This window comes from Crocodylus siamensis, chromosome 4 (assembly GCF_052110815.1).
Source record: "Crocodylus siamensis isolate JL-2025a chromosome 4, ASM5211081v1, whole genome shotgun sequence".
NCBI classification, from domain to species: Eukaryota; Metazoa; Chordata; order Crocodylia; family Crocodylidae; genus Crocodylus; species Crocodylus siamensis.
The window spans coordinates 84,527,195-84,540,165 of NC_143398.1; the positions used below are offsets into that span (position 1 = coordinate 84,527,195).

The 12,971-nt window shown below is 41.4% G+C and overlaps 1 protein-coding gene across 1 annotated transcript; it reads right to left on the bottom strand.

Moving 5' to 3' along the window:
* Positions 1-9,128: 9,128 nt before the first annotated feature.
* BTG1 (BTG anti-proliferation factor 1) lies at positions 9,129-12,306 on the bottom strand. Its single transcript, XM_090042678.1, has 2 exons — positions 11,973-12,306; positions 9,129-10,433 (listed from the first exon to the last, which is right to left on the bottom strand). The coding sequence occupies exons 1-2, from the start codon at positions 12,118-12,120 to the stop codon at positions 10,069-10,071; spliced, it is 513 nt and encodes a 170-aa protein (XP_089898804.1). The 5' UTR covers positions 12,121-12,306; the 3' UTR covers positions 9,129-10,068.
* Between the last annotated feature and the right edge of the window lie 665 nt (positions 12,307-12,971).

The window sequence follows — 12,971 nt, forward strand, 5'->3', positions numbered from 1 at the left end:
AGGAAAAGTGGCTTTAATCTTAAAAGTTTAATCTTCCTTGGAGGAGGCCATGATGTATATCTTATTCTAAGGATTAAACTTCAGCAAACCAAGACCACTTTGCTCCCAAAACAAAGCATCCACATAAATTATTAATATGCTTTAACTTATGTGCATTTAACTTGTCTTAACTTTCTTGAGTGTCCCTACATAGATATGCACTTAGTCTGTCCCCCAGCTTCTACTGCTCCAAAGTGCAGACTCCCATTAAACATATTTTACACAAAGAGGCCTCTGCAAATTCCCAGGGAGAGAGAAGCAGGCAGAGCTGCAGTGCCTCCCTTCTGCTCTTTTAAGGACTTTAAAAGTAATATTACCAAAGAACAACTTTAATTGACACACACACACACACACAAGAGAGAGACCATGAGCAATAAATGTCTGAAGTTTCTCAGACCATTTAGACTACTAAAATCTTCCACTTTATAACCTTTACTTCAGTAGTTATACAGAATACTGTGCTGTTAACTGGCCTGAAAGGTTTTAAAAATTTAACACGCTGCTGGAGCTGCACATTACTGAAACAGCAAATTTACTGCAGTGAATTGCCCAGAATAATTTCTACAGATGAGATGGAAGTTGTTTTGTTGAAATCATTAGCTGCAAGACCGGGTGAAGTTTTATATCAAATCTCCCAGATGGAACTGGTGCCTTTTAAGTGACTGTATCTCATCTTTTATTCTATATATTGACCATGTGCCATCTGCATCCACACTGTCTGAACCTACATCTGGAAAGCAGGCTATTAACTCAAGGACTTAATGCCAACAGATCAAGGCTGGGATTTATCTGGGACATGTGTGATATATAGTAACAGTGGATGTATCAAACCCATGCCAAAAGGATTCAAGATGAGCTTAATCACTGAACTATGCATGTGAAACTGATTTTGTACAAACTATCACTGATGTGGTATTTAACAAGTATGCATCTTAAAAACCAGAAACAAAACTCCATATTCCTGTGTGTATTTTGGAGCAGAAATGTGCCATTTGAATGAACTTGCTCAATTAAAATATCAAATTTGCCAAGCTCGCTAAAGCAGGAGCCTGAAGCAATGTGGGTTAGGGAAATGGCAAATTTCAAACCAATGAGAGGGGGAGGGGGCTAAAATTAAGAGCTTATTTATTTCATAAATTCTAAAGCTTATCTGTTTTTCAGTATGTCCAGAAGTACAGCACAAAGCAGAAGATCATAATCTACAGAATGATCAGACTATGGCACCCGTTTGAGGGTGTGTACATGGTCCAACACTATCCCACAAACAAGAAGACTGCCATTCATTAGTGAGCCCTATGTTACTCAATTCTTTCCCACTAGCTCACTGTAAGAATTGCTTGTCTAGCTTCAACGCACCTCCCAATTCACAGTGGTCAACTTCACTTTTGTCATGATACCTGGCATTTTCCTTAAAACTTCCACTCTTTTAGCCACATGTATAGATGAGAATTTCAGCTTCTGTTCAAAAGGAAATGCCCAAATGAAAAATTTCTAGCTCACATAGTTCAAGAGCAAAGCTGAAGACGTGATAACCCTAAAGGCTTAAAAGCCAGAAATAGGCTGACCATATGGAAATCTGGGACATCTGGAAAATCTGGGACGCTGCCCTGCGTCTCCCCACCCCCTGCTATCTCACAAGTCAGCTGGGGCAGGTCTGCATGCCAGATGGGTAACAGTGCCTGCCTGCTCACCTACAAGGTGCTCTGCACTGCTCCAACTCCCAGCCATACTGTGCCCTGCATCCTGCACCCCAGCATTTCTGGAGGATGCCCATTATAATTCCCAACAGCTGGTTGGGACCAGCCTCTGAAATCCAGAACTGTCCCAGCTAAATATGGGCTACATGGTCACACTACCCAGATGGCAAGCGGAGATCCTAAAATATATGATTTTTTTAAAGCAAATCACATGATGTGTAATGGAATGACTCATATTTTCTTTGACTACACAAGAGTTAACAATACAGGAGCCATTATGTTCAGAGTGAGATCATGATGCAAGAGTATGCAATACTCATTCATTTCAGCACACTCAATAGTTCCAGGGTTCAGGGGAAAAAAGAAGTTTTTCCTCAGGCAGTGGTAAAGATTTTAGGATTTACAACAGTGTCTCTTGATATAGGAAATACCCCCTTTGCAGGGGATTTTGGACAAACCAAATCCCAAAAGTACATAAGCACCTGTTATGTATTCACAAGAAGAGTTCTGTAGATTTCAAAAAGGCCTCTTCACATGAATAAAATTAAGGACATCCAAGTCTTCTCATGATTGGGGCTGAAGATTTTAAGAATATGTTCCAATGAAAGTCGGAAACAAATCTGTCTTCCCTCTTGGGCTCCATAAACACATGATGAATGGTTGTTTATGGAAACTGAAATAGATATTCATGAGGGACCAAAAGATCACCAGACCATTTGTGCTGAAATGCTAATCTCAGCATAGCACAGATCTGATATTTAAGAAAATTTGGAAGACCCTATCTATTCATGATGAAGCAATCTTTGGGTTTTTTTCTCTTTACTGGTTATCCGCAATAAACAAATTTTACCAATATCAATTTGGAATTTATCTAAATTCTTTTTTTTTTTTTTGCATATATGTTTGTCTTTCAGCCACTCAAATGTATTTGTTGCAACTGCTGCTTTGAGCATGGAATAAAAAATACTGGCCTTCAGGATGTGCTAGTCACCTCTCACAGCATTGCTCTTGCTCAGGGATTAACTACCTGAATTTTTAAGATGGCCACATATACCTTGGGTACGAGCCCTCATGCACATACCTTTACTATTTTTCTTTTTAGTCTTGGAAAGACAAAGTCACTCAACTAAATGCTCTCAGACAGAAAATAAAATGCTTCAAATACCGTCAAAGTTTATACTATTGCTCTCGTCAGAATGGAGGTCAGGAATCCATAGTGTTAAAAGCATTCTATCTGAAATCTCTGGGTTTATCTTGTGAATTATGCCCATGCACCCAACGGTGCTAACATTGCATGCCACTCTATGGTGCCCCAAGAGGATTTCAAGGCACCCTCATTGAGAATCACTGCATTAAACCTTGGCTTCAGATTTTGCATTCACATTTATATTATCATGACTCGCAACTATTGATGCTGCCATTTCTACCACCAGATCTTTCCCCTGTACATTGAAGCCTGGGTACATACTGGCTTTTGACTGATAGCCCACTAGGGAATGTATACACTGGAAATGAGAGAGGAGGGAAGGAGCTATGTTTGGGGTTCAAAGAAAAATTGTATACTCATGCAATTTCAGTTTTAACTTCAAAGGATAAAAATTGTTAGTACACCTTTAAACTTTAACAGACCCACCTTCACAAGTCTGACTTTAAGTTATCCTATTGGAGAGGTTCACTTCTGGAAAAATGATGACTGAAATGTACATAATTATATCTGAACTTTAACAGAGATTAGTACCTGTAGTACAACCATTCAATGAATGATGCTAACCTTAACTCAAGCTGACATTTTACTGATATTTCAGACAAGACTGCAAGCTGGAAAATTGGGAGGAATTTCCTGTCTCTCTGGTCATTGGAATGAATAGAAAATACAAGCTTCATGATTGTTAAGACAGAGTAAGTTTTATTTTTAATTTAAAATTTGTACCCCAATGTTAAACAGATTACACACACTCACACACTTTAGTTGTCTCAGGTGGTACAGATGCACTCTCCTCCAAAAGCAAATTTGTTAGATTTGTGTTGGAAAAGAATCTGCTTAGTAGCCAAACTAGCAAACTGGCTCTATCATATAATTCACTTATAGAAAGTTCAAAGGAGAAAATAGGAATTATTTACTTCAATGTTATTGTTAATGTAATGTAAAAAGATATGAACAACGTGTGGAGATGAGGGGTTAAGCTATGCTGTCCCACTTAGCTTTTACATTAATATTGGCTTAGCTCCAAAGGCTACAGAAATCATGACATCATTAGGAACTTTAAGATCATCAATTCAGAAGAGGAAATATAGTCATGATATAATCATAAAATATTTTATAGCATTGTTTGATACATGGATGGAATGCTTTCTCCATCACAACACATTTATGATCACTAAAATTAGGGGAGGGAAGGCTGAAGGGGAAAGTGGGCAGAGAACACACAGAGCATCCTGAACTTTTTCTTCTTTAACTTTAAAAATTATACACCACAAAGCAGCAATAAGAGTCTTAGAATTCTTTAAGTACAATACTTGTGAGCACCTGAAGTTACTACTATTAGAAATATATTTCTTTCAAAAAAATCACTTAAATACCCCATTTTACCCCAGATTTTTTTGCAGCTTAGTTTACTGCATCTGCCTTGGAATCTAGTGGCAGCTGCCACTTGCTATATTATTTGCCATTATGTTAAATGGCATTACCCCTTGTACAGATTTCAAATTTGCTCCAAAAACGTGAAGGGTTTCTTCCCCGCCACCCTTGAAACTACTGTGAATGAAATGTTTTCTATACAGCTCATTTAAATCAAACACTACATCACATGGGTTTCTAGCATACCAGAAAGGAAGTGCCAAAACCCAATAAGTATCACATGCTAGCATCCAAAAAACAAAAAAACAAAAACAAAAAAAACCCCATCAAGACACCCTGAAAAAGGTCAGGAATAAGGGTCAAAGTAGCTAATTACTAGAACTTCCAGATCGAATCACTTTTCTTAGTACCCAAAAATATTCCCCATGAAATCTACAGCTTGACCCACATATATGGTAGATTTACCATAGGAACATAAGACTGAAAGGGGCCTCCCTGGGTTATCCTTACTGTCCTTCCTCTAATGCTGTTGTAAAGCACCTCTCACTGGATGCAACTTGAAAAATACCTACTGGAGAATTAGGTCTTGATTATTTCTTTTTGCTGGAACTGTAGTGCTACCCCAGGCATTAGAATTCCAATTCCAGTCTCATAAACCAGAGGGTCCAGGATTAGGAGTAATGCCAGGGCAGGCATCTGCTGTTACAAGCACAGTAGTGGGACTTGTATGCAAGCTTCAGTAGAGTAGTGGCTCAGAGGAAGCAATGCCCTTGCAAAAGCAAACATCAGTTATTAGAACACACAGCAAGAAAGGAAAGGATTACAGAAAAAGTGACATAGGTTCATGCTTTAGTCCTATGTGCTCAGATTACTACCAGTATGAAAATTTCATTGTGAGGAAATGTTGATGAGTTACAATATTTCAGCTCTATCCACTTACATAAGTCAGCCATTTTACTATTGACCTACTTTATATCAGCAATACATAAATGTGCTACAGCACGGTTCTCCAACTACAGCCAAAAGAAATTGTGAAACTATACATTAAGGGTGCAGTGTCAAAGCAACTGATGTTAATTAGTCCCTTTAATCCCACTGTTGATGAAATTAAAGTATCACTGCTAACTATTAATACAGCATTTACTATCTAAATCTGACTGGCTTTACCAACCTTTGAAAGCCACTGAATTAACATCCTGCTCCACAAGGTTCACTTTATGCCACATTGGAATGTAAATGTAAAACACGTGTAAAAAATAACTTCTGCTATTACCCCAAGAATATGTGTAAATATACATTCCTTTTTTGCCCCTCTGTTTAGCTGCTCAATCTATACATCTTCCACTCCTTGACTGAACTTCCAAGATGTTTTTAGTTTAAATGGCAGCTTCTGCTAATGCAGGCAAATGCATTAAATCATGGCACTTACTAGAGAAAGCTATGAGAAAAGAGCCAGTGTACTGTAGATTTAGGAATGTTCAGAAGAAAACGTAATGTGGATGTGCAAGACTGGAAGCAACGACCCTGTTTTACTGCACAGAACAGCTTTAGAGAGAATACCATTCATTTAGATTTTAAGACCATTCATACTCCAAACTACATATAAAAAAAAAAAGGCAAGTTCTTATTTCAGATCTGCTCTGTGTAGATGTGCTCAGTTTGGTAACCAAAATGTTTACTAATGTCAGCAACAAAAAAAATTCAACCTAGAACAGCTAACTCTTTTCTTTCCGGTTTGCATATCAGCAGAAGGGTTTGAGTTCTCACGGCAGTGACTCTCAGCAGTTTTCCTACATCCAAGTTGCTCTCTCAAATTACACTTGTACTCTGTTCAGCTGATAGTGATAGGAATACATGGGTTTAAGAGTAATATTTACTCCAGTGCTACTGAGGAGGTGAACAGCCAGACAAAACAGTTTGACTTTCAGATCCCAGGAGGAAGTGTGCAGTTCTTATTAGCTCCAACACCATGCATCTTTCTTGTTAATTGAGCCAATCTGATGGTAAGTGTGGAACCAAATGCAATTTGTACAGTCAGCTGTGGGGGGGGGGGGGGGGAAATCTATGAAAGAACTGGCACTGTGGAAAAAACCTGCTTTGGGAGACCAGCTCAGCAGCAGAATATGGATAACTGGGGAGAGAGGTGAAGGTCTTTTTAGGTACTTTGTTTTTAAGTGCACGACTAGAGACTGGCAGGATGGTGAGGAGGCAAGTGCTAGTGTGAAATCGATAAAAAGGCAACTCAGTTGTGTGGAATCCTATACGACAGGAGGAAGAACAAACCAGAACCATTTGTTCTCCTGGAGCAAGACACAAAAGGTATTTTAATCCCAATATTGTAAGTTACTGTTGGGTAAATTTTCAGTTTTAACTACTAAAAAGTTAAGTTTAAACTCTGAGCTACAGTGAATGGAGAAATTTTATGGGATCCCCAGTTAGAATACCCACAAAACAAGTGTTATTATTCAGTACTCAGCATGAGGCCCATGAACTTAGGTGACCAGTTGATATAAGCAGAACGTGGGTATGTCTCATGCTTATTAATCATGTTCCTACAACTTAAGCCTTGGTTTCAAAAATATACATGTTGAAGTTTTAAATTGATATTTGTCCTAGCAGCGCCAAAACAGGGTCCTTGCAATAAAGGTTCTCACAAGCTTAATCCACACCTTCATAAACAGAATTCTCTATGCCCTGCCACCACTATATACCGAATATCTACAGAAACAGAAGAGCTTTATTTGTACTGGGACAGATTTAAAAAGTCCAGTTCAAAGAATGCCAGCCACTGGCAACAGATAACATCAAAAACTAATTACAGCTACAGTTAAAAAACAAAACAAAACCCTAATCTATGTAAAGTATGAAGGCACCTTACCTTAAAAGGATTAAAATGTTAGCTATTTGAGGCAGTATTTTTCCCTAGCTCAGTGTCAATGTCCAACACAGCTGGAATCAATTGCCTGTTTACAAAGCTGTGCCCAGCTCAAGACAAAGACAGTATCGGTAGCTGATGTTTTCATCATCTGCATGTTAATGTCTGAAGCAAAACTACTTGGCTACTTCTCCTGGTGCTATTCATATTTACTACCTGAAAAACAAGACTGTACAAGCACCAGTAGATGAAAACAGCTTTTTTTTTTTTTTTTTTTTTTTTTTAAAAAAAACACCTCCTGTGCAAAGAGTTTACTTTAACAGGAAACCACTCAATGCTTTGCTTGTTTTAGTCAGACATACTGTACCTGGCCAACAGCTAAATGTAGCAAGTTTGCTTTTGTATTTCTATTGCTTTATATTTCACTTTTGTTTCCAGGTGCAAAATTATATAATTTTCACTTGGTGAGATGATTCAACTATAAGAGTATGAAACAGCAAAGACTTAATGCAGCAATATTTTGAAGACCTTCAGTTCTGCTGCTGTCACACTTTTTAAATCAGAAACCTCCCAAAATTTCCACTTCTTTACTAGTAGCTGGTATAATTTACAACTGAAGCTCAACCAAAATAAACCCCAGTGCTGTCACAGAATACCTTGGATGTGCTGACAGTACATCCAAGGAGAACTTTAAGTGGAGGTAAAATTTTGTACCAAGTTAATTTTATCATGTTCTGTACATACTTGGTAAAACAACTTTCAAGAGAAAGAGTAGAAGGGAAGTTGGCAGGGGAAAAAAGCCACAGCAACAGTTCAGACCAATGCTGTGGTCACCCATCAACTAAAGCAATACAAAACAAGGCCTAGATTTGGGCTACAGCATACTTAAAGAAGTTACCAAAATAGATAGGGATTAAGACTGAACCAGCAAGAGAACTAAAACTCTAGAAAATTCAGTGAAACCTGCTATGGTATAGTAAGTCTGATTAGTGCACTAGGTAAAGAAGATTAAGTAGTAAGAGTAATTATTCTGCCATGTTTTTAAAAATCAGCATTACAGCTTTAATATGCTGTTACTGCAAGCAAATTAAAGGCATTTCATTTCATACTAATGAAACAAGAGGATGCATTACATCATGAACCAGAAAAACCTTAACTCTTATTCCAGTACTTTTTCATATGCCAGTAAGGTGGTAAGAATTTATTTTCAACTGCAGCTAACCCATGTACAGTATAGTGTAGTGCTTAATGGAAACACGTTTACTCACAATCCATTTGTTTGGGATACAAACTTCAGAATATGTTCTTAACAGCTTAGTTGCTGCCAAAATTTGGGAGGGAGAAGGGAGGTCAGGGGGGAGAAAAAAAAAAAAATACATGTCACATACCTTTTGCTGAATCCTATCTTAATGGGCTTTTAAAAAGTCAAGTCTTGCATCTGAAGAAGAGAGGCAACCAACCTTCCTGCAGTGGTTAACCTGCTCTTAAGGCTATAGGACACTTGTCCCATCAATTGCCAATTAGCAGGAAATCCATCAGGAAAGAAGTGAGAACTTTTCAAGAAGTTGGTAGGACTTGGACCCTTTAGTTTGCTATATCTTCACTTGATCAGGAATCCATGTAAATTTTAATCCTCTGGATTTAGTCATGCCATCTCTGGTAGATGTTATTTCTGCACATTTGCATAATATCCTGCAATTATTGGCCCAGGAGTTATTTCCAGACTGACTGATTTTAAAATGTTATTACATGACATGTTAAAATACTGTTTCCCTAGACTTCGAGCATTAATACAAACGTCATCTTCATTAATCCACATCTGTATTATTTCCTAACATCAGCGTGCCATTCGATTTTTCTTATCCTTCTAGTACCCATTTATACATAGACTGTGAGACAAATAATTAACTGCTCCTATGCAATCACGACAAGAGATTAATTAAAATGCCAAGATAGGAAACAATTTATTATAGAGAGAAGAAAAATTTCTCATCCAAAATATAGAAATCTGTACAACTTTGCCACAATCAATATACATGAACTGTACAAATTTACACCAGTTCATAATTTACCAAATAAAAGATGACTAACAAAGTTCACAAAATAGATGGTGGTTTGTGGAAAAGACTTTTACCCAATTAAGTACAAGGAAATTACAAACCAGACCTCCACTTTCTAAAAATAAAAAGTTTACTCAAGTCTTAGAAAACTACAAGCTAGCAAATGTACAGATAGCTGGCTGGTGCTAACACCACAGTTCAGACAGTGTCTTTGTAAGGTCTTTTTAAAGCCTGTTGGCAAATTCTGGTCACTTGCTACTTTCAAGGCCAAAAAAAAAAAAAAATGAAGTTCTGACCATTTTTCCCAGGTCATGCTTACTAGTTTGTCTTATGTAAATTTATACATAGTGTAAAAGCACTAGGTAAAAGTCTACAATAAAATTTCCAGTACTGTCCTGTGTATAACAAGCCTTGTTACTGAGCTGCCAAAAATGGTAACAATCTATAAATGTAATAGTGCAAATTTACTCTGCAAGACCTACTGCAGAGAATCACTTGATAAATACAGATTTGGGTTGAAAGGACTGGTATAGAAATTGAAATGGATATCTGGGAGAAGCTGAACCTTCCTAAGCCTTCTTCACTCCCTAGCAAATGATGATCATTTTGACTCAACTCACAGGCTATTAAATCACTGAAAGGTACTGTCCAAACTATGGCACTGTCACTTTAAAGTTTACCACTCTCTACTGTGTGCCAGATCTTCACAGCTGTGACATGGTTTAAATTCCATAATCCATCCCCAGAGGTGCCCCACCCAAAGTAAAAACCAAATTTATCCATCCATTTTAAAAAGGCGATCCATCCATAGATTATATCTTAACCCGATACAGTCATCATATTGTAGCTTTTGGAAGGGCTTGTTCTACCCAAGAGAAGTTCCTCCTTGCAGCTTATTCTGCTGTCTACCATTTGCATGTTGGTGTTATTTTGACTGCTTCCTGCTGGGGCTGCTTCATACAGCACACAGATTGAGCCATCCTCTCCAATACGGTAGGAGACTTCGTATGGGTCAACCCATAGGGTGAGTTCACTTGGAAGAAGCTGGAACAGTTCCTGACTGCTCAGTCCAATCCGTTGAGCTGCCTGTCCAATGAGAGGATCCATCTTGTGGTTGATCCGGATACATCGGTAACCTGATCCCTTGCATGGTTTTTCGGGGAACCAGTGATGTTTATAGTGTTCTACAGAAGAAGAGAGATTATGCTGCTTAGCACTTTCATTTAAAAAAAAAAAAAATATGTACTGTGACAAGTGGGGGGTGGGAGGGGGATTTTGGTTTCTTTGTTTCTTAAAGCAATTTCCCACTTAATGGTTTGCAAAATCACATCTCCAAACCCTTAAACTGACTAAAATATGCCACAAATGTCTAAAATCCTCATGAACTGCAGACCTAGAAGACCCAGTGGAAGCTAAGAACTTTAAATCTTTTTGGAGAAAAATACCGTAACATTCACGGAGAAAAATATTCATTTCCAGCCACCATCTAGTTAACAGTTACCCATCACACATCAGAAAGCAAGTCAAAATGCTAGTGTTTGTTGCACTAAGCATTAAACAAAGCTAGTTACATATGAAGTAGTAAGCTCAGGGTCTTCAGAGACCCTATATTTATTACTGTTCCTTCAAAGGAGAAAGGAAGGATTTAAAATGCTTCAGGATGATTTTTCCCCTCTTTACAAGGGCTGTTAAAGTTTAACCAAGGGAACAAATGGCTGCTACTTATGGATTTCCAATCAAAACTAAACATGTTTTGCTTAATGCCTTACGTCATCCCTCTCTCCCTCACTGGCCATTCTGCCACCGGTCACTATGTTACAGGCAAGAGCTTTACTTACCTCATTAGCGCCACAGGCGCAAGGCAGTTTGAGGCGCAAGATAACTAACCCACATGAGCAAGCACTTCAGACTCAGCCCTTGGCTCAGGGGCAGGGACAGGGATTTCCTGTGTGCGTGTGTGTGGCCAGCAGGCAGCACAAAGACTCACAGCCCCTACTGAAGCCTTCCAACCATACCACAGCAGGACTGGACTTCTAGCAGCCTTTTGTGGCAAAGTCAGCCAGTGTGGAGGCAACAGGACGCTGTTATTCAGCCTTCAACTACCTAAAAGGGGGGGGGGGGGTCAAAGGGGACAGAGCTGGGCTGTTCCCAGTGGTGGCAGATGACAAGACCAGGAGCAACCGTCTCAAGTTGCAACAAGGGAAGTTTAAGTTAGATATTAAGGGGGGAAGCCTCTCAGGAGGAGGGTAATAGAGCCAGAGAGGCTGTGAACTCTCCATCCTGGGGGATTTAAGACAGGCTAAACAAAGCCTCAGCTAGGATGATCCAGTTGCGAATAGCCCTGCTGTGAGCAGGGGGCTGCACTGGAGACCTCCTGAGCCCCCTTCCACCCTAGGATTGCAGAGCAGGCTACAGGCACAGTCCCCAGCGCGCGACACAGCCAGGCCGAGCAGCGCCCGCTCATGTCGGGGCAGGTCCCCCCCCTCCCAGGGGCGGCCCCGCCAGCGCCCAGCAGGGCCCTCCGAGCCCGGGCAGCTCGTGTCCCCCTGCCAGGGACAAAGGGGCAGGGGAGGAGGAGCAGAGGGCCCAGCCCCGTGCCCCACTGGTGCTGAAGAGGGAAGGGCTTGATGCGGAGCCTCGCCGAGTACGGACGTACCCCCCAGCCCCAGCGGCTCGCGGAGGGGCCGGGTGCCGGGCGCCTGGCGCCCCGCGCCGCCCCTCACCTGCCAGCAGCTCCTGCAGGCTCTGGTTGAAGGTCTGCAGCTGCCGCTCGTTCATCAGCCCCTTGGTCCGCAGGAACTTGGAGATGAAGCCCACGGCCGCGGCGATCTCGCGGATCATGCTGGCCCGGGTATACAGCGCGGGATGCATGGGGGCGGCAGCCGGCCGGCTCGCTCTAGGGGGCGGCGGCGCCCGGCTCACGGCCCGGGGGCTGCAGGAGCCGCCGCCGCCTCCTCCTCCGCCCCCGCCGCCGCCGCTTCTTCCTCCCGCTCCGGCTGCAGCGCTGCGGCGGCGGCCCCGACAACACCGCGCGCATCTCCCGCGGAGAGGAGCTGCCCCCCGCGCGCCGCCTTTTATAGATCTGCCCTGCCGGAAGTGGCGTCAGGGGGCCGAGCCGCCGGGGCAGTCAATCTCACGATCGCACCATTGTGACGTCAGGGAGGAAGGAGGCGGGGAGGCTGGGCAGGGGTGACGTAATCTGGTTGTAAACAAATAGAGCCTGGGATCTGAGCGGGGCTGCAGCGCCCTGCGGGCTGTGCCGGCGGGGAGTGCGCACCGGCCTCATAAACAAGAGGGAGATGCGGCCCGAGGGATTGGTTTTTAAATGAAAAGCTTAGATGTCTGTCCGGAGAGGAAGAGCAGTGCACACAGGCAGATCCGCGCTCCCCCCCAAGTCCATGTGTACTGATGTTTTGGATGTAACTTGGATGTACCTACTCCATGCCAAGGCAGGATTGGTGTTCAAGGGTGCAAGTCTGTAAAGAGCCCAACCAAAAACGGATATATACATCTCTCCCACTCTAGGCACACACACAAATATATGTGTGTGTGTACATGTACATGTACATGCATGGACAGTATAGAGATGAGACCCAAGCAGAGAGCCAGTGCCTAGCCATATGTATCTACAGAGAGAGAAATAGAGCCCAACCAAAAATATATAGACCTCTCTCCACATACACGCACATACATAAATATATTTGTGTGTGTGTACATGTACA

Bases quoted from the DNA above. Each gene is read 5' to 3' on its own strand.
- BTG1 (XM_090042678.1), bottom strand. From the start codon at position 12,120: ATGCATCCCGCGCTGTATACCCGGGCCAGCATGATCCGCGAGATCGCC. The intron at 10,434-11,972 runs GTGAGGGGCGGC...CTTCTTCTGTAG, and splicing joins CCTGCAGGAGCTGCTGGCAG to AACACTATAAACATCACTGG.